Genomic DNA, 20,774 nt, shown 5'->3' with positions numbered 1-20,774 from the left:
TATGACAGGCATGGGAATGGATGTCTGATATCAAGCTCAGCACTCCTGCTTCGTATTCTAACTTGGCCTGTGATTATCCAAGTGAGAAATGCTCCTCTGCTCCTGACATTCAGCCATTCACTCATTCCCTTAGAACAGGACAACACCGTTTAGGAGACCTGTGTGTTTGAGACCTGGCTATGGGGTCCGCCCCAGCATCTATCGCCTATGTTTGGTCTAGCTGGCCCCACTCACTGGGCTTCAGATAAAAGGACTTGAGATGTGTGCTGACCTAAGCTGAGAATCAGAGCACCTCCCTTCTCCCTGGAGAGAGGAAGCCCCATGGTTGTTAACCTGGGCTGGTTCTGTGCGTGTGTGCATGTGTGTGTGCCTCTTCTGGGGCTTGAACTCAGGACCTGGACTTTGTGCTCAAAGCCAGTGCTCTACCATTTAAGCCACAGCTCCACTTTTGGATTTTTTTTTTTGTGGATAATTACAGGTGGAAGTCCTGTGGACTTTCCCTTCCAGGTTAGCTTTGAACTGCAATTCTCAAATCTCAGCTAGGAGTAGCTAGGATGACAGTTGTGAGCCACTGGTGCCTGGCTGGTTCTTAAGTAAGAGGAGATGGGTAGCTGGAATGTTCCTATTCAATCAAGGGATGGACAAGAAAGAAAAGTAACTCCAGAGAGACGAGCAGAGGTAACGGTTCAGGAAGAGTAACAGATGGAAAGATGAACAAACTTGAGCATCTTATGGTCAGGGTGTTATCTCCCACCCTTGATCTTCATGCTTTTATCTCCCTATCATTAACTTCCCTTTGCTTGAATTGTTGAGAGTGAGTTTCTATTTCTCACACTCACGCCCTCTCTGAACAAGGCGACAGCATATCAAACAGGCTGTGTACCCGGGGATCCTGACTCTACTTCCGGACCTTCCCCCTGAGAGAAGGAGAGACCTCCCACGCTGAGAGGTCTAGCATGGTCCTGCAGGCTGAGTGGGGAAGGACTCCCCATTGGTAGCATTTCTGAGATGCTCATGAAAGGTTTCCAGGAAGATGGCCACCCACCTCCCATGGCTCCATCTGCACACCAGGATCCTTTTCTACATCGTTGTCAGCCAGAACTCCTGATACACTAGCAGACTCTCGATATCATTCATGGAGCAAGTGCATGGCTGCTCCCTGGGGTCGTGACATCTTTACATCAAAATCGAGACACTCTTCCTGCTTCTGGGTCTCCAGGGTAGCAGCGTGCATTGCTCTAAGCCAATCACTAGAATTGTGTTGGAGGCAGGGAGCTAGGGGATCAGTCTTCCCTTTGCAAGTTCCCCAAAGGGTCTCCTCTTAGCTGTTCCCATGGCGACTGGTGAGACCAGGATGGAAATGCATCAGAGGACACAGAGGCGATGCAAGGGTCAATGTGTTCGGTTCATAAGCAGCCAGGAGAGAAGACATGTGTGAAGGATCAAAGGAAGGGCCCTTCCCACCCCCACCACGATGGGACACATCTTTCTACTCGGAGCCACAGGATTTGCTTTCCAAGTCCCACAGATGAATGAGAAGAGGAGAAGGCCAGTCCAGAACCATCTTCCCCAAGGAGGCAGACAAGATGTTCTCATACATTACAGGAGGTGAACATGCTCCCCTTCCCCCCAACTCCTAGGCCTGCCTTGTGTCTCCCCCTGTGATGTGTTAGCCACCCAGCTGTGCTGAAGGTGATCAGAAGCCATCACTAGGAAGGGAAGAGCACAGACTTCCAGGCCCGAGATGCCCAGCCTGGTTCTCAGAACAGCCAAGCCAGCAGGACAGGAAGGAGGAGGCCAGGCCAGGCTGCCAGGAACCCTGAAATACAACAGACAGAACAATCAGGCGTGGGGCTTTGGGACACAGCAGCAAACACAAGCATGCTTTGTTGTCATCTTGCTACATGGGATGACAAAGGCAAGCATCATCCTCCACGGGGTTTACGAAGCAAGTCATGTGGTAGAGGCAAAGCTGTTGAATCGCCAACTACTTTTCTCCACTTTGTCCTGGGTACACAGGAAGGCAATGCTCCCTTCCCCCCCCCCCCACCCCCAACTCCTTTGCCATCCACATCTGGCCAATTTAATGTGAGTAGAAGTCACAGGTGACATTTGGAGGACCCCCTCCACCACCACCACCACCCCCCCCCCCGCCTCGCTCGGCAGGGTCCTGCCTTGGCCCTCAGCCACCATCCAGGCAACAGCTGCATAAGACCCAGGGTAAGAACACCAGGGATAAAGGAGTTGCCAGAAGTTACCAGAAGGTAGCAGGAGCCTGAGTCCCCGCAGTAAATGAGATCACAGTGTCAAAGCAGAGAGGACTTGGTGGTGGTTGGTTTTTGTGACAGCAGCTAGCATTACTTAGACTGACCAACACTAAGGAAGCCAGAAGACACTGGGTTAAAAAGAACTGCTTCTGAGGCTCAAGTGCCTTAGAATCTCAGATCTATAACTAAGCTGCTCAGTGCCGAACAAGATTTTTTAAAAACCAACCAACCAAAACAACCACTAAAAAAAACTATGTGCCTCTGTTTCCCCCATGTATGCAAAGAAGAAATATTAACAGAAACTATTACTTTGCCAGATTTTGTAAAGCTTAAAAGAGCAAACCCGGGCTGGGGATATGGCCTAGTGGCAAGAGTGCCTGCCTCATATACATGAGGCCCTGGGTTCGATTCCCCAGCACCACATATACAGAAAATGGCCAGAAGTGGCGCTGTGGCTCAAGTGGCAGAGTGCTAGCCTTGAGCAAAAAGAATCCAGGGACAGTGCTCAGGCCCTGAGTCCAAGGCCCAGGACTGGCCAAAAAAAAAAAAGAGCAAACCCATATGTAATATTTAAAGCATTGCCTAGCTTATAGTAGACCTCTCTATGTGTTGGTTTTTTGAAAAAGTAGACTCTGAGATCTGGAATGCTGGGGTCATGTCTTATTTGTATCTCACAGTGTACTCTGCTTAAGGAAGTGCAGCATTGGATAATAATTGCCTTGTACAAGGGATCTTGGAGAAGCACGTATACCCTGCCCATACTGCCAAATTTGAACTCGGGGCTTGGCCTGTGTCCCTTAGCTTTTCCACTCAATGCTGGGGCTCTGCCACTTGATCCACAGCTCCACAGCAAGCTTTCTTATTCTTATTCTTGGTTATTGGAGATAAGAGTCTCATGGACTTTCCTACCCAGGCTGGCTTCGAACCACCATCTTTAGATCTCAGCCTCCTGGGTAGCTAGGATGACAGGCAGAGCTACAGGCTCCCAGGTGATGTCCAATGATGCTTTCTAAAACTTCAGAAAGGACTGAGGGAAGACAGGAAATGATGGGGGCCCCAGCACCCTCTTGGGGTGATTTGCCCTCTTGTGGCCAGAAGGATCCAAATAAAACCCACCCTAAAAAATCAGCTGGTCAAGCTCCACTGGTGGAAGAGTCCCCTAGGGAGTGGTGAAGTGGAACTGGATGGAAGGGCTCTGACATCAAGGTGCTTTCACTCTGGGCTCTATCTTTTCATGAGCATGGTGTTAATGTTATTCTGCATACTGAGACCCTCTTGGATTTACTTGGGAGGTGTTTAGATGGCCGTCTAGCTGGATGGAAAGAAGTTCTCCTTGCCTGAGTTCATCAATAGAGGACTTTGGGGATGAGTGGTAGAATCTTAAAGGCATGTGTTTCCCACTTGGTCCCAAATAGTTATCTTCCATTTATCTGCCTGTTAAACTTCATGTCATTCATTAAGACTCTATTCAAAGCTAGGCACCAGTAGCTCATGCCTATAATCCTTGCTACTCATGGGGCTAAGAATGGAAGATTGATGTTTGAAGCCAGCCTGGGGAAAATCTGCTCTTGCAACTCTTTTATCTCCAACTAACCACCAAGAGATGCAGAATGGTGGCTGAAGTGGTAGAGTGACAGCCTTGACCATGAAAGCTAAAGAACAGTGCCCAGGTCCTAAGTTCAAGCCCCAGGCCTGGCACACGCATGTGCGCACACGTGCGCTTGCATGCACACACACACACTTCTGAACACATGCTGAGACTCACTCCTCCTTCCTACTTTGATAATAAAACATCAAACACTGGTTGGCATGGGGCCATCAAGACTAATGATGATACTTTTCAGCATCCATAGTTGCCTGGTTTGACCATGTGACTACCTGTGTACTGGCCATGGAGGTAGAAGTGGAGGTCTGAGGTGCCAGCTTCTAGAATGTTTCTTAATGCTCATCAGTCTCCTCCAAGTTCCTCTATCTCATTGTCTAGATGGGAAGGCTGGCTTTCTGGCTGCCATCTTGGACCATTAAAAACGGTGGCCACATGCTATAGATGATGAAGGGAAACGCTGGGAAGAGCCTGGATCTTAACTTCCTGGCGCCATTCCATTAGCCCTGGATTGTTTGTCTCTAGATTTAATTTTATGCATGAGAGAAATAAACACTCCATAAATATTTAAGATAGTATTGCTAATACTGGTAATTTTCTATTGAGCTGCCTTCTTTCATTTATAAATTAGCTTGTTCACTTGTATTTTCTATTTCCCACAGGTCCTAAGCCATGTGAGGGCAGGCACCGATCTTTCTCACCACTGTATATTCAGTATTTGAATAATGCCTGACACAGCACAAACAATGTATTCTGGGTGTTCAGGGGCTGTCCCCTCTGACGGACTGCCAAGCTAGTCTTGAATCTGAGTTCCACATCCACAGTCCCTAGCGCGGGGCCTGGCACATAAATAAAATATTCACTGGAGAGTTGAAAAGAGGAAGGGAGGAGAGTCGGGAGGATTTCAGGAAAGGCATGTACATACCTGCCATGCTAGGGGCTCCACTCATGACTCCAAGGGTTTGGGCACCTGTGGACGAGATTGACAGTGTGTGTCCCCTACTGTGCAGGGGGGCTATAGCACTGGGCTTGTGGCTGCTCCAAATCTTCCTGCACCTGCTCACCACAACCCCTGGCAATACACACGGTGGATGCCTCTGTTGTTTGATAGCAGGCAATTATTATTATTATTGCCAGCACCAGAGCTTGAATTCAGAGTCCTGCTCAATCACTTGGCTGGCTTGCTTGGCTGACTCTTTACTACTTTAGTCATACCTTCAGTGTGGGCTATATTGCTGATTATTTTGCTGGTCTTTTCTTCCAGGACTCACTCTGGATCTCAGCCTCCTGAGTAGCTTAGACTACAGGACTGAGCCACTGGTGTCCAGATTGACAGGCACCGTCCTAAACACATTCCATTTGTTTGTTTGTTTACTATGTTGCTGGTCCTGGGGCTTCAACACTGGGCTTGGGTGCTATCCCTGAGCTCCTTTTGTTCAAAGCTAGCACTATCATTTGAGCCATAGCTCCACTTCTGGCTTTTTCTGTGATGAATTGGAGATAAGAGTCTCAAGGAAGTTCCAGCCCCAGTTAGCTTCCTACTACAACCCTCAAATCTCAGTCTCCTGAGTAGCTAGGATTATAGTCAAGAGCCACCAGCGCTTGGCTTTCCCTGCAGCTTTCCTTGTGAGGCGAGTATCTGCTTGTGCATGTGACCGATGAAAAGACCCAGGCTCAACAATGTTGAGAAACTTGGTAAGTGGACCTCCCCAGTCAGCGCTGTTGACTCCTGGCATGTCCAGTTTCAAAGAGGACCTTCCTAACTCCCTTCCTCTCCTAGTAACCCTGTGACCCCACAAGTTGAGGGCTCAGTAAAGGTACAGAACAACTTGAGGCAGTGCTTCCTGCGTGAGCCAGACTCTGGCTCATGTCAAGGTGTTTGGTCCAATATCAAACACAAAGATAGCATGGTCCTGTGACAACAAAACATTGCATCTTAATTTTTAGGGCAAACATGATTCTTCCATTCTTTCCAGTTTCTGGACTCCCCCATTCTAAGAGAAATCAAAACGGTGACAATCCTGCAGCCCCATGTGAAGGATGGATGACGGTGTGAAGCAACTGGAAAGAAGCCTCTAGGTTGTGTCTCTGAAAGACTGTGATTGAATTTTGGGAAATGCAGTCACGTGTTGGAACCCCGTGGTGTATTTAAGTGGGAGTTGGGACGTAGACTTCCCCCACGGGGCCCTGAGTGACAGGGAACTGGAGGAGGTGAAAGGAGAAAGTCTCATGCTTAGAATCAGACTGAGCTGAGTTCAATCCAAACTCCCAGCACCCATTCCCTAGGTGGGGACGAGGGGGAGGAGGATCTTAGCTGAGTTCTTTCATCTCCCAGAGCCTTGATTTCTCTTCTGTAAAATGGGCACCGCTATGGGAGGATTAGCTAAGCCAGTAAATTCTAGAGCTCAGCCTGGTCTCTAGCACATGAGAGGTCCCTGACAAATGGAAAGGTATCAACTCTCCTTCATGATGGGACAGATTTGCCACGGGTGACTAGACAAAGGGCAGAAAGCCCTGCATATCTGGGTGCTAGCAGCTCCTGCCTGTAAATCCTAGCTACTCGGAAGGCTGAGATCTGAGGATTATGGTTCAAAGCCAGCCCATGCAGACAAATCTGGAAGGCTCTTATTTCCAATTAATCACCAAAAATCCAGAGTTTAGGTGTGGCTCAAATGGTAGAGCACCAGCCTTGAGCAACAAAGTTAAAGGGGAGCACCAAGGTCCTGAATCCAAGACCCAGCACCTGAACACACACACACACACACACACACACACACACACACACACACACACACACGTGGTTGGCATTGGTGACCCCAGGCATCTGTGTCTGGTAACACTTAGACAGCTGCCCTTGTCACCCAAATAGGGACACATACCTCTCTTGGTGATGGGTCCCAAGTCTAGAACCTGGGCTAGGTCAATGGCTGCCACTTCACTCCGGAGTTGACTTCTTGAGCAGGACTGGGAGATTAAAAAAACAACAACCCTCATATCAAAATTGAAACGCACAGCTCCTACGCACACTGCCCAGCCATGGCATGCTGACCTGTGACCTGGGCCCATCTACAACAGGCCCCACCTTCTGATGCTGTGGTTTCTTTTCTCTCTCTTTTTTTATTTGTTTGTTTGTGCCAGTACTGGGGCTTGCATGCAAGGTCTTGCACCCTTGCTTGACTTTTTCCCTTCAAGATTGGTACTCTACCACTTGAGCCGTGCCTCCATTTCCAGCTTTTTGCTGATTAATTGGGAGATCAGAGTCTCTCAAGGATTTTTCTGTCCTGGCTGGCTTTGAACCATGATTCTCAGATCTCAGTCTCCTGAGTAAGTAGAATTACAGGCATAAGAATTCTTACTGTCTTGTCAAAGAAAGCCGGGTTTAAATGTCATCTCCACTCTCTGTAAGCTGTATAATTTGGGGACAAATGGTTTTACTTCTCTACAATGATTCAATAAGACATATCTGGGCTTTAGGATTAAAATGAGACATGCCTGGGGCACTGGAGTCACAGTTCAGCGCTAATTTTTTCCACTGAACCTCAGTTTCCTTATCTGTACAATAAGGTCACTTGAAAAAAATCTACTTAAAGGGTTGTTGAGAGAGTTAAATTAGATGAGACAATTTGAAAGTGTGAGCATGATGTTCAACACACAGTAAACACTGAGGCAGTCGACACCAGGATGAGCACTTTTTTACCTGAAATATTTGGGGCCAGATGTGTTTCAGGCTTTAGAATTGTTCAGAGTTTGAAACACCTCCATAGACATTATCAACCAACCATGCATAATCCGAAAATCAGAAACCTCATTGATGCTCCAAAATCCTAAATTTCTTTTCATTTTTTTGAGACAGGGTCTTGCTATACTCAGGGTGACCTCAAACTCACTTTACAACCTAAGCTGGCTTTAAACTTGATTCTCCTACCTCAGCCTCCTGAGTGCTGGGATCAAATGCTAAACATTTTGGGCTCAAAGTTCCTAACTTCAGACCATTTTGGATTTTCAGATTTTCTGGAGTCAGGGATGGTCAGCTTTCCTTATTATAATCATTCAACAAAATGTCTTGTGCTGGGTGCCAGTGGCTCATACCTGTAATGCTAGCTACTCGGGAGGCTGAGATCTGAGAATCATGGCTCAAAATCAGCCTGGGCTGAAAAGTCCACGAGACTCCTATCTCTGATTGTGACGGAAAAAAACAAACAAACAAAAAAACAAAAAAACAGAAACAACTGGAAGCAGAGCTGTGGCTCAAGTGGAAGAATGTCAGCTTTGAATGAAAAGGCTAAGGGTCAAAACCCAGGCCCTGAGTTCAAGCCCCCCCGAAAAGAAAAACCATGTCTTGTGCCAGAGAAAACTGATCAACCTCGTGGAGACACAGAAATGGTTATAAATGGGTTGTGAGGTGGAGGAAGCAGTAAAAATCTATCTATCCACCCTTCCTTCACCTCTCCCTCCACCCTCACTTCCTTCCAGTCACCCATCTGTCTTCTAATCTCTTCCAGCATCCATCCAACCAAGCAACACCTTCTATCCATCCGTCCATCTACCATCTTTCTCTCCATCTGTAATCCCAAATACATATGTGTGCATATATATATATATATATAGAGAGAGAGAGAGAGAGAGACAGAGACAGAGACAGAGACAGAGAGAGACAGATAGACAGAGAGGAACAGAGAGACAGAGAGAGCTTCTTGGGTACCAAGCCCTGTGCCAGGCTTGGAATAACCCAATCTAAAGAGATACTCACAGGTTGGCACTGTTCATGAAGGGAATCGCAGAGATGGACCTCACAATGCAGGAAAACAAGGTCGTAATTTCCAGCAAACATGAACATCTGAACAGAGAACCGGCTTTGCGCAGATATCCCATTTTCCACCACGCTAATAGTGGAATCATGTTGATTTGGGCAGCTGGGAAGGTTAAAGGGCAAAGGTGTAACTTCCACAGCATCACCTTGGAGAGCCGCACCCCTGGATCCTTTCATCATGGTGATATGGACTTTATTCCTCTGCGTCTCTTCCATCAGTTCACATGCTTTAATCATTTGAAGTTCCAGGCCAGCCCAAGCTAGTTAAGGTAGGGGATACTGGCAGGTTGATTAACCAAACTGAGCCTCAAGTGTTCCTTTAAAAAATTTTGTGTCAGTTCTAGGGCTTGAACTCTGGGCCTGGGTGCTGTCCCTGAGCTTTTGTGCTCAAGGCTGGCAGGCTAACACTTTGAGCCACAGCACCACTTCCAGTTTTCTGGTGGTTTATTGGAGATGAGAGTCTCATGAACTTTCCTGCTCAGGCTAGATTTGAACTGCTTTCCTCAGATCTCAGTCTCCTGAGTAGCTAGGTTTATAGGCATGAGCCATGGGTGCCAGCTTGACCCTCAACATTCTTATCTGATAAGTGGACACACTCATGCCCACCTTGCAGGATTGATTGAGCATGTAATAAGACTCTGGGTAGATTGCTTACCGAGCACAGAACTCAGCACCCAGCAAAGCTCCATGATACATATTATCCAGTATTGTTAACTATGATTTCAAGCATGAGCTATAAACACACATTTTCCTTTTGTTTTTGTGAGTTAAAGGTGTCAAAGTGATATCTGTCCCATAAATATTTGCCATATCATATTCGTGTTGGTTGATGCTAATGCCTATAGAATAGCCCGTCATTAATTGAGCTATTTTTGAACTTTGGTTGTGTTGCCAACATTGTGAAGGATACCAAAACTGCCAGCGGTGCGTGCCTGTGATCTTAGCTACTCTGGAGATAGAAATCAGAAGGATCTCAGTTGCAAGCTAGTCTGGGCAACAAAAGTACACAAGGCCCTATTTTTTGTTTTTTTGTCAGTTGTGGGGCTTGAACTCTGGGCCTGGGTGCTGTCCCTGAGCTCTTCAGCTCAATGCTAGTGCTCTACCACTCGAACCACAGCGTCACTTCCAGTTTTCTGGTGATTAATTGAAGAGAAGAATCTCACAGCCTTTCCTGTCTGGACTGGCTTTGAACCGCGATCCTCAGTTCTCAGCCTCCTGAGTAGCTAGGATTACAGGTGTGAGCCAACAGTGCCCAGCACAAGGCCCCATCTTAACAGACAAAGTTTGTTCTCATGCTATCGGTATCTGTCATCTCAGTTACTCAGGAAGTGTAAATAGGAGGATCAAGGTTCAGACTGACCAGGGAAAAATGCAAGATTCCTCCAGGGGGGGATGGGGAAAAAGACTGGAGGAATAGCTTAAGTCGTAGTCGGCCTGTTAATAGCTAGCATAGGTCATGAGTTCAAGCCTCAATGCTGCACCCCTCAAAAAAAAAAGAATAATGAAATGAAAATAATTGACATTTTTTTATCCTGTTCATTTTACATGGGCTTAACGTGCCATTCCTCTGACATTCTTGGGCCAAAAAAAAATGGTTATAATTTGTCATTCCAGGTTATTTCCCAATGAAGTAAATCAGCTTAACCAACTGTCAGAAATGGTTGATGTGAACATTTCTCTCCCTCCCTCAATTTTATTAAGGTCAAAAGATAGGGCCAGAGAGTCACCTGATACCTGTTTCGGATGATGAAGTACTTCACAGGGTCATCCTTGTCTTCTGTGGGAGTGGCATAGCAGTTCCTCAACAACAGATTAAACCTGGAGGTGTCTCCTTGCTCCAAGATGGCGCCCACGTACAGCATGGATTCCACCGGCAGCACCACTTTGACCCCTTCGTAAGGAAGCGTGTAGCTCTGGTCTTGGAAGAGTGCCATCCTGACTGTGAACTCTCCCCCCGCATCCACACTAACATTCAGGGAACTGAGACAAGGGAAAGCACAGGAAGGATACACATCAGGTTTTGAGCAGAAAAAGAGCAACAGAAACCAAGTCCTATGTTTGTAGCAAGGTACACCTCTGCCCTTGAAGCAAATTCAACCATCTATAGACATTGAGTGTTTACCAGCTGCTAGGTGCTAAGCCTGACAAACAGGCAAGACTGTCATCAGGACCTCCACTGATTTTTTTTCCCCACGTGGAAGGTCATGTCTATCTTTCACTCAAAGCATAGGGATTGGAGTATACCTACCATTGCTATCTTAGTATGGGCAGTAACCCTTGGAACTGGTTCAAGGGGTTCACAATTTTCAACCTTAAATCCATTTCCTCCACCACACCATCTTCAGTTAAAAGTCAAATTTGAAGCTGAGCACCAGTGGCTTGGGCCTGTCTAATCCTAGCTACTCAGGAGACTGAGATCTGAGGATGGTAGTTCAAAGCCAGCCCAGGCAGGAAAGTTCATGAGACTCTTATCTCTAATCAACCATGAAAAAGCTGGAAGTAGAGGTATGGCTCAAGTGGTAGAGTGTTAGCCTTTAGCAAAAAAGCTAAGGAACAGTACACAGGCCCTGAATTCAAGGACACACACACACACACACACACACACACACACACACACACCATTTGAACAAAACAACATGATACAATCTGAGAAACCTCTAAACTCAGTCTAACTGATCTGATATTCTGGGCACCCAGGAGGTCATAAGGAACTGGGACAGGCATTGTAGATTTCTGACAGCTCAGAAAATTCCCCAGGCAAGCCTAGGAATGCTAGGGACCTGACTTCACCAGGGTGTCCTTCCTGGCACGGAGGCTCAATGGTGAGTGAAACAGACAAAGGCCCTGCCTAGATTAAATCCTACCCAAAGTGTTGCTCAGTTCTACTTCTAGTGCCAATGGGGAGCTGTGTACTCAATCAAAGGTAGTCTCAACTTAGACCTCAAGTCTGCAGTGATGTCTCCCCCAGCTCTCCCCCCCCCCCCCCGCCATCTCCACCCCATGCAGGCGAAGGCTGGGTCATCGGTTCCCTGACTCAACGCACACCATGTTTCTTCTACATTCAATTCACCTCCTTTGAAAATAATTACTGATATCATTAGCGGTTGAATGCCTTTCTCTCTCAAGATGAACGAACTCAGTCTGTGTTTTTGATGAGCAATATTTCCTCCTGCAGGATTTTTTTTCCAGAATCCTGATCACAAATCATTCCACGTGTGCCTTGTTTTACATGGGCTGTCCTTCATTAACCATCCACAAATGTTTGTGGAATAAACAATGGAATGAGCGGATACTCAAACGAGGTAATGGGGGAAATGTACTGGGAGTGAGTGGGACCAGAGTCAGAGTTATGGGTCAAAGGGCAAGGTCAATATGCCATACCTGACAATGGGCTGAAGCGCGGTTTGGAGGCTGACCTTCATATCCAAGGGGTAGGCACACTGGAAGTTGATGTTGACGAGAAAGTCCCGGATGATAAAGTCGCTGGCCAAGGAGAGGGTGTTCTTGTAAATGGCATGGGTTCCATTTCTCTTCAGAATAAAAACAAAGCGAATGTTGGATGGGTAGATCTCAAACTCAGATCTCTCTGGTTCTAGAGTAAAATGTTCTCAGTCCTCAGCCACTCTGCTTTCTGGAGGTGGAGGCAAAGGAAACTTCTCCAGAATAAAACAAGGAGGATCCCAGAATAAAAAAGAGTGCAATCAATGACTGACCTTGGAGAGGAGTCAAGGACCGCCATGATTGCATCTCCGTGTGTTCCTCCCACATCTTCCCTAACTAAAGTGCATCACAATCCTACGAAGCTGCCATGTCAGATCCATCTTGGACTCTTCGTGTTCAGTAGGCCCAGAGAGGTTAAGTAATTCGCCCAAGATCTCACAGCTCTAAGATAGGTTCCACTAGCCTGCCTCTAGCTCTTCTGGTAGCAGTGGTATGAACAACCCTTACCTCCAGAATGTTCCCACAGGCACTGGCCTGGACAGGGCTGGTTGTGGACACCCAGTTTCCATCCTCTGTCTGCATCACACTGCTGCAGTTCCGGTCTTTCAGGTAGACAATGACCTCCTCCCCAAAGCCCAGGGCTCCCAGCAAACATTTATCCAGCTTCACCTTGATCTCCTCGGCCCCGCAGTCCAGCTGAGGCTGCAAACTGTGAACATCTGGGCAGAGTGGGGACACAGAACACAGCTTGTTTTCCTCACCCTTTGGCAAAGCCACCATATGCACCAGGAGGCTGGAGAGACGAAAAGGATCCCAAGACCCAGAAATATACACGCAGCCTCTGCTCCAAGATTTCCAAGCACCCTCTGTGCAAGCTTGGCTAAGTTCTTCCCAAGCATCAAGATCTTAGAATCGAAGCTAGGTATCCATTCTGCAGAGCAAGCATCCCTACCCAGGTTTTGCACCATTGCATTCACTCATACATTCATTCATCCCTTCCATGTCTACTCAATGAGCACGTCATGAGCATCTGCTATCTGCTTCCTATTTGGGTCATCAGAGATGAAGACTCTGTGGCTACCTGAACACCACTCCCAGACTGTGGAGTTCTTGTCTTTCATTTCTTTGTTGCTCATCAGTTTCAGCCTGCTCCCTGCCTGAACCATCTCCCGAGACCATGGTCCAGAGGCTGGCCTCAACCTTTGCTCTGCTCCTGCCTTCTCATTTTTGCAAACCCACTGGCTTTGTGGCATTCTAGACTGCAGACGGTGTGGAATTTCCCCCATCCTCCGCTTTATTTCCTACTTGACTCAGATCCACACCTTGCCCTGGCCACTCCAAGACTCCCCTTGTCCCCACTCTGCCCTCTTGAGAGAGGAGCCAGCAGCTCAGGGAACTGCTTACCAGAGACACTGAGGTCCTGTCTGCAGACACAGTGACCGATGCCATCTTGAGCCAGGCACTCCTCCTCAGGACGACACTCCTCCTCACACTCGCCCTCCACCTCGCCAGTGGAGGGGTCTAGAGGATGGAGGATGAAGGAAGAGGATCAGGATGGAGAGTGGGGTGGGGGGGGGGATGTGAGCTGCCCAAATCCCAACTTCTCATTCCACTGGAGTGCAAGAGTCTTTCCCAGGGGCTGGGGATATGGCCTAGTGGCAAGAGAGCTTGCCTCGTCTGCATGAGGCCCTGGGTTCGATTCCCCAGCACCACATATACAGAAAACGGCCAGAAGTGGCGCTGTGGCTCAAGTGGCAGAGTGCTAGCCTTGAGCAAAAGGAAGCCAGGGACAGTGCTCAGGCCCTGAGTCCAAGGCCCAGGACTGGCCAAAAAAAAAAAAAAAAAAAAAGAGTCTTTCCGAAGGGGTGGAACACACTTCACCCTGGGGGATGGGCCAGCCCTTCAACTCAGATTAAGCCTTCCAGACTCCCAGTGTGGTGAAGCTACTGAGTGTGGGGCCCTGAAACCACCACCTTAGCTCAGCTGGATCCCATGGTAATGGTATGAGATGGGACAGCCCCATGGTGAAGCCCATGGAGGCCCAGACTCCAGTGCCCGGGTTCAAATCCCCACTTCACTGCATCACAATGCTGTTTTGTTGGTGAGGCTGCCTAACCTCTCTCCAGCCCCCGGAGTCCATGATGGAAAAACCTTTAAAGCCCTTCCAGCTTAAAGGCACAGGTGGTGTGAGCACCAGGTGTCAGTTGTCATTCGTACCCACCTGTGCAGTATCTCAGGTAGCAATCTGGGGTGCCCTCAAAGCCGTACACGTGGTACCCTTCCGGGCAGGCCTTCACCAGCACCACCGACTGCCAGAAACAGCAGTTTTCGCTCCAGTGGGCACAGGCAGTACGGTTGACGATGCCATCACCTGACACAGGGTGGGGTCCATCCAGCCACATAGGAGCGGAGGTCTGGCATCGATAGACTGGGACACAGGTCTCCGGCATCCTGATTCCTCCTTCACCCACAAAACGGTACCAGCCATGGAGGTCCTGGTCACACATCAAGGTTCCCTCTGTGTTCTCAGAGCTGCGAGAGGGGTCATTCAGCAGGGTGTAATTCTGGCAGGGGTCAAAACAGAGATCGGCCTCCGGGGTGCCAGGGGCCCCACATACCACATCCAGCTTATAGGAACTGGTTTCTCTGGGCTTTCTGTAGTCTGAGAAATGGAAAGAGATGATTAGGGGACTCGTAACCTTTGGGATTTTTAAACCCTGCCCCTCTTGCTTTAGATGTGTCAAGGACCAAATGAGGCCAACAGGCACAATATCCACAATTACAGACTAGCTCCTGGGGGGCCAGATCATCCTTGAGGATTTTGTATGGTAGTTAAATACATTGAGTTCAGGGCCATTGTCCTGTACAATGCCCCATTTCCCCTGGTATTATACAAAGTATAATACAAAGTAGTCCTGCTTCTGTGTGTGTGTGTGTGTGTGTGTGCGTGTGTGTGTACGTGTACACATGTGAGTGTGTGTTGGTATTGGGCTCAACCTCAGGGCCTCACACCCTCACTTTGCTTTTTCACTCAAGGCTGGTGCTCTGCTACTTGAACCACACCTCCATTTCTGGCCTTTTGCTGGTTAACTGAAGCTGGGAGCCTCACAGGCTTTCTTGGCTGTAGGCTGACTTCAAACCAGAATATTCAAACCTCAGCCTCCTGAGTTGCTAGGATTGCAGACCTCCAGCACCTAGCTGCCCTGCTTGACCCATATGTGATTCCTGTAAGTGCCCTGTAAGCTCCCTGGGAAAGCCCTCAAGGCTCAGTCAAAGAAATAAAGTCAAAATGAGAAGTTGTCCCAGAGCTTGCCTTGGAAGCACCTAAGCTGAAACAAAAGAAATCCTGAACCCCTCCCATTCCCAGAAACCCAACGCATGTCCCCAAATTTGTATATACGGTTCTAACTCATGATTTCTCAACCCTGCAGTGCGGGTGTACTGGTGGGCCCTTCTTTATGGTGGAGTCATCTTCTCAACAGAACACAGGGTGTTTATGAGACTCTCTGGCCACTCTCCAGCTCCCCACCGGATGCCAGGAGCTACTCCCATTCCACCCCCAACTTGTCTCCAGACATTGCCAAATGTCTCTGGGGAGGCAAAGTGATCTATAGTGGAGAAACACTGATTGAATAGGACCATGGCTGATAGCTGATCTCCTGTGACTTGTTTTTATGAGTGCTGTAGGGGCTGTGATATATATAGAGGCAGACAAGGCACCAAATGGGTGTTCAGGCTGGTCCAAGAGTTTCATCCAGCTCTTCAGCTGTTATCCAGGAACCATAGTAGGCCATTAGCTCTCCTGAGACTCACCTGCCAAAGTACCCTGAGAACTCCCATGCCTACGATTGCACTGTTTCTAAACCTGGTGTCTGCCTGTCTTATTTATTGGCTTACAATGTTTCATTCAACGACTATCTTTAAAATTTGGTTTTATCTTAAAGGAATTGTGTCAGTGACAACAAAGGTACAGTTGCACTAAGTCATACTATTTCATACATGTGAAAATGAATTAACAACCATTAAAAATGGTGAAAGAAACTAGGTGCTAATGGTTTGCACCTGTAACCCTAACTATTCAGGAGGCTGATCTCTGAGGACCATGGTTCAAAACCAGCCTGGGCAGGAAAGTCTGTGAAATTCTTTATCTCCAATTAACCACCAAAGAGCCCAAAGTGGGGCTATAGCTCAAGTGGTAGAGTTCCATCCTTGAGTGAAAAAGCTCAGGGACAGCATCCAGACCCTAAGTTGAAGTCCTAGGAGTGGCTCACATGCACACAGACACAGACAGACAGACAGACAGACACACACACACACACACACACACACACACACACACACTTTGAAAGAATTTGTCATGACTGGAGTCCCGTTGGTATATGTAGGCTGCACTTGAGAACTAAAGCCTTAAAGGTAGCTAGGGGGTGAAGTTTGGGTGACTGGCGTCAAATGCCCAGCAGGGTATATCGGAGCGAAGCTAGTTCTGATCATGTGGTTTGATTCTAGTGCCTTGAATGGACAGAGAAGATCTGCGGGATCACAAGCTTGTGACACATGTCACAGAGGCTTTTCAGAAAGCAATTTTCCCAGCGGTGCGTAAATATGATTGGTTTAAGGAAACCAGTGGCTATCTCTGTTAGTCTTGGATCACATCCCAATCACCCCTGAGTCTTGGAGGCTGGGAGCTGGGTTCTTCTAACCTAACCCTAGCCCCCACCCCACCCCCCCACCCCAGGGCTCATGTGTGCTCTCTTTATGGTCTAAATCTCTTCCTGCTACAGGTTTCTAAATTTCCCAATTCAGAGTGCTGAGAGAGACTGGAGAGACGGCTTTCCCACTCTGCAGATCAACACTGCAATGCGGAGTCGGAAAGAGCACTCGCCCAAACAAAGTGGACCGGACGCTTGACTTGGGCACTGCCAGCCTGGGGCCCCACCAGACACAGGCGCAGGAAACCTTGCAGACTTCCTTCCCCAGTCTTTCCCAGGGAATTTCCAACAGAACCCAGAGAGCCTGATGTCAGATTCCCTTTCGGCTTTCCATGTCCTTCTTGACCTCCAGCTGTGAATCTTTGCCCTGGACCCACCTCGTCCTCCTGCTGACCTGAGACACATCTTCTGTTCCCACCCCCCTTCCCCATCTTTGTGGGCATCTGAGATGTCAGGTGACCTGAGTACTCGCCTTGGTGCACCGCAGATGCCAGGGTCAGAATGCAGGAGGCCAAGGCCAGCCACAGGAGGCCTGAGCCTACCATGGTTCCTTTCCAAAGGTGAGACGTACAGGTCACTTCAGCTCATGCGCGCTCACCATGCAGCTGCGAGAGAGGAAGGCAAAGTCTGCACAGGGCGGGGTGGGCAGCACATGTGCTCACCTTCCAACGCAAGGGTAGGATGAGAACCCACAGCCTTCAGCACCAATCACGTAGCACCACTTGCACCAAGTTTCTAACCTACCTCGTGACAGACAAACAAGACTCAACACCGTCCTACAGAAAACATGCCCTCGTGGTCCTCGCTCTAATAAGGCAAAGCTTCAAGAGTTCATTAATCCAGGCAAGTTTTATTGGTCTACTTGGCTTCTACGTGTAAGCAAGCTGTTGCAGGTTAAATAGTTTGCTCAGGCCAGGCGCTGATGGCTCACACTGTAATCCTAGCTACTCAGGAGGCTGAGATCTGGGGATCGTGGTTTGAAGCCAGCCTGGGCAGGAAAGTCCATGAGACTCCTATTCTACTCAAAACAAAACTACTCAAAACAAAAGCCCAAAGTGGAGCCCTTGCTCAAGTGGTAGAGCACTAGCCTTAAACACAAAGAAGCTCAGGGACAGAGCCTAGGCCCTGAGTTCAAGCCCCAGGTCCAGCAAAAAAAAAAAAAAAAAAAAAAAAAAGTTTGCTTAGGCTCATGGGCCCCTGTTCTCAAAAACAGAGCCAATGGTTTCCATCCTGCAAGGCTCCATTGTTTCAAAGCAGATGTGACTTCCATCTAAGAGGTGGGTCAATGGCAGGACTAGGGGACTTTCCAAGGGGATGAATTTGACAGCAAGCAAAGTGGTAGAATGTTCTAGAAGGGTGTCAGGACATCAGATAATCTGTTTCTGGAAGGGACATGGTGGACATGGAAGGAGTGAGCTGGAATGGGGGAGCAGAGGGACTGTGGTTCCTAGAGATGTCGTCCCCCACCCCACCCACAGAAGAGCAGGTGTGTAAAACCATGCTGGGGCTAGGCAGACGATGATTCCAGAAGCACCCGCCAGTGGCCAAGCCCCACAATGTTTCCGAGAAACACAGAGTCCTCCCAAATCCAAATCCAAGGGGGAAAAGAAAATGGTCTCCCAAGGATGAAGAAAGAGCTCACAGTAGCTCAGAATAGGACTTACCTTGGGGTGAGAACCCAGAACTTTCTTCTCCGTCCTGTCAGCAGTGAGAATGCAGCCTGCTGTGGACTTTTTATGGGAATTTTCCACCCATGTGGCCATTCATGATTGGTGCTATGGTAGGATCCAGGTTAGATTCCCAGGGAAGATAAGTAGTTTACCGCAAAAGATGATGAAAGAAGGGCCCTACTTCCTCCCCGCCCCCGAACCTGTCCAAACCCTCCCCTCCCATATAAATGCTTCTAGAAGATTCTCCTTCATGCAAAAGCTTCTCCATACACAATTACAATATGTACAGACAGTTGAATTTTCTGGTCAGGGTCAATTTTCAGCCATTCGTTGCCACAAATCTAATCCTTATAATAAGCCCCTGTGGAGAATTTATTTATTTAAATAGGCCAATATTTGTTTGGGGCAAATATTTGTCCCTCCACCATCCTCCCCCCCCCCCCCCCCGCCACCTGCCACCTGCAACCCAAACACTAATGAAAAGGAAGTTTCACTATGTGAAGGAAAGAGGTGAAAAAAATAAACAAGCACTTGTTTGCACAATGGGTTTTCAGAAGAATCTTGTGTGCCAGGCTAATGACCCGACAGCCATTCTGGCCTTCATTGGCGTTGAAGCCTGTGAGGGCAAGGGAATAATGGAGGAAGAATGGATGGATGAGTGTTTCTTATTCTTGGCTCACAGATCTTTAATACCCAGCCATCAGCGGAGGGTCCATTTGGTCCATGGTGATTTGTGCAAAAGGAAATGGAAAGCTCCAGGACTTCCCAAGCTCTTCTCCAATCCCTGCAGACAGCAGAAGGCAGAGAGCTGACCTGAGGATGTGAATCTGCAGACCTGACCTCAGGGTTGAACTCATGGGGTGAATAAAGGAGTCAGAGCTTTGGTGCTACCAATGGCCTCTGCTGCTTCTCTGTTTCTTTGGGAACCGTGTGTGTGTGTGTGTGTGTGTGTGTGTGTGTGTGTGTGTGTGTGTGTTGGTACTCCGGCTTGAACTCAGAACCTGGGCTGTTATTTTTCTTTTTAACATTTTCTTGTTTGTTTTTGCTTAAGGTTGGTGTTCTACCACTTGAGCCACACTTCCAACTGCTGGATTTTTGGTGGCTAATTGGAGATCGGAGTCTCACGGATCCTCCTGCCCAAGCTGGTTTTGAACCTCAATCCTCAGATCCTCAGCCTCCTGAGTAGCTGGGATTACAAACCACCAGGGCTCAACTTTCTCTGGGACTCTTAAGGAGCCAAGGCTACTGAGGGGTCTTGACACTGGCAACATCTTTTAGCCAAATTTCAGTCCAGACAAGGAAAGGTACAAGATACTTCTTGGGCAGTTGAGGAACCTCACCCAAATGTTAGCTTAGGACTACTAGACCTGTGACATAATCCGCCGCTCCATTCCATTGGTTCAGGTCCCACACAGTCTCCCCAACACTCAGTCTTAACCTTCCCCATCCTTATACACAGGGTTTGTGGCTGTCATGGCCTCTCAGTCCAGCATTCTCAGTGGATGTCCTATATCTGACTCAAAAAATTCCTGAGGTCACACCCCCTGACTTTGTTCCTTCTGCTATTATCATATAAAGATTTGCTTCCACCCGTCCCATGATCTTCTTGTATCAAACAGCATCTTCTCGGCACTATGCTTCTTTATTTTTGTTTGTTGTTGTTATTGTTGTTGTTGTTGGGTTTTTGTTGTTGTTGTTGCCAGTCCTGGGGCTTGGACTCAGCCCTCTTTTTGCTATTTTTTTAAACAGTATTTGCCACCATCTTTCACATTGAACATGGGTATTGTTTCAATGTCTTCCCTCTTTTATATGTAAGATCCTTACCAGAAAGGAATCTGTTTTAATTACTTGTTGTTTCCTTGCTACCTACAAAAATGCCTGGTGAGGCCTGGGAATGTAGCTTAGCGGTAGAGTGCTTGCCTCACATGCATGAAGCCCTGGGTTCAATTCCTTAACACCACATAAACAGGAAAAGCCAGAAGTGGCGCTGTGGCTCAAGTGGTAGAGTGATAGTCTTGAGCAAAGAGAAGCCAGGGACAGTCAGGACCTTAGTTCAAGCCCCAGGACTGGCAAAAAAAAAAAAAAAAAAAGCCTGGTGAAGCCAATGGCTCCCACCTGTAACCCTAGCTACTCAGGAGGCAGAGATCTGAGGAGCAAGGTTTGGAGCCAGCCCCAGGGAAAGAAAGTCTATGAGACTCTTACCTCTAATTCACCACCAAAAAGCAGGAAGTGGAGGAATAGTTCAAGTGGTACAGTGCCTACCTTGAGCAGAAA

The 20,774-nt window shown here is 48.0% G+C and overlaps 1 protein-coding gene across 1 annotated transcript; it reads right to left on the bottom strand.

Annotated features, from left to right (window-relative positions):
* Nucleotides 1-1,405: 1,405 nt before the first annotated feature.
* Nucleotides 1,406-18,525, bottom strand: Gp2 (glycoprotein 2). The gene is made up of 11 exons (XM_048332734.1): nucleotides 18,495-18,525; nucleotides 17,303-17,435; nucleotides 14,343-14,783; nucleotides 13,526-13,642; nucleotides 12,629-12,840; nucleotides 12,062-12,210; nucleotides 10,415-10,660; nucleotides 8,621-8,783; nucleotides 6,750-6,834; nucleotides 4,796-4,840; nucleotides 1,406-1,819 (listed from the first exon to the last, which is right to left on the bottom strand). The coding sequence occupies exons 2-11, from the start codon at nucleotides 17,373-17,375 to the stop codon at nucleotides 1,761-1,763; spliced, it is 1,590 nt and encodes a 529-aa protein (XP_048188691.1). The 5' UTR covers nucleotides 17,376-17,435; nucleotides 18,495-18,525; the 3' UTR covers nucleotides 1,406-1,760.
* Nucleotides 18,526-20,774: the final 2,249 nt, after the last annotated feature.

Source organism: Perognathus longimembris, chromosome 23, assembly GCF_023159225.1.
Source record: "Perognathus longimembris pacificus isolate PPM17 chromosome 23, ASM2315922v1, whole genome shotgun sequence".
NCBI lineage: Eukaryota > Metazoa > Chordata > Mammalia > Rodentia > Heteromyidae > Perognathus > Perognathus longimembris.
Note: the sequence above shows the minus strand (reverse complement) of the source record. Positions and strands in the feature narration are given on the sequence as shown.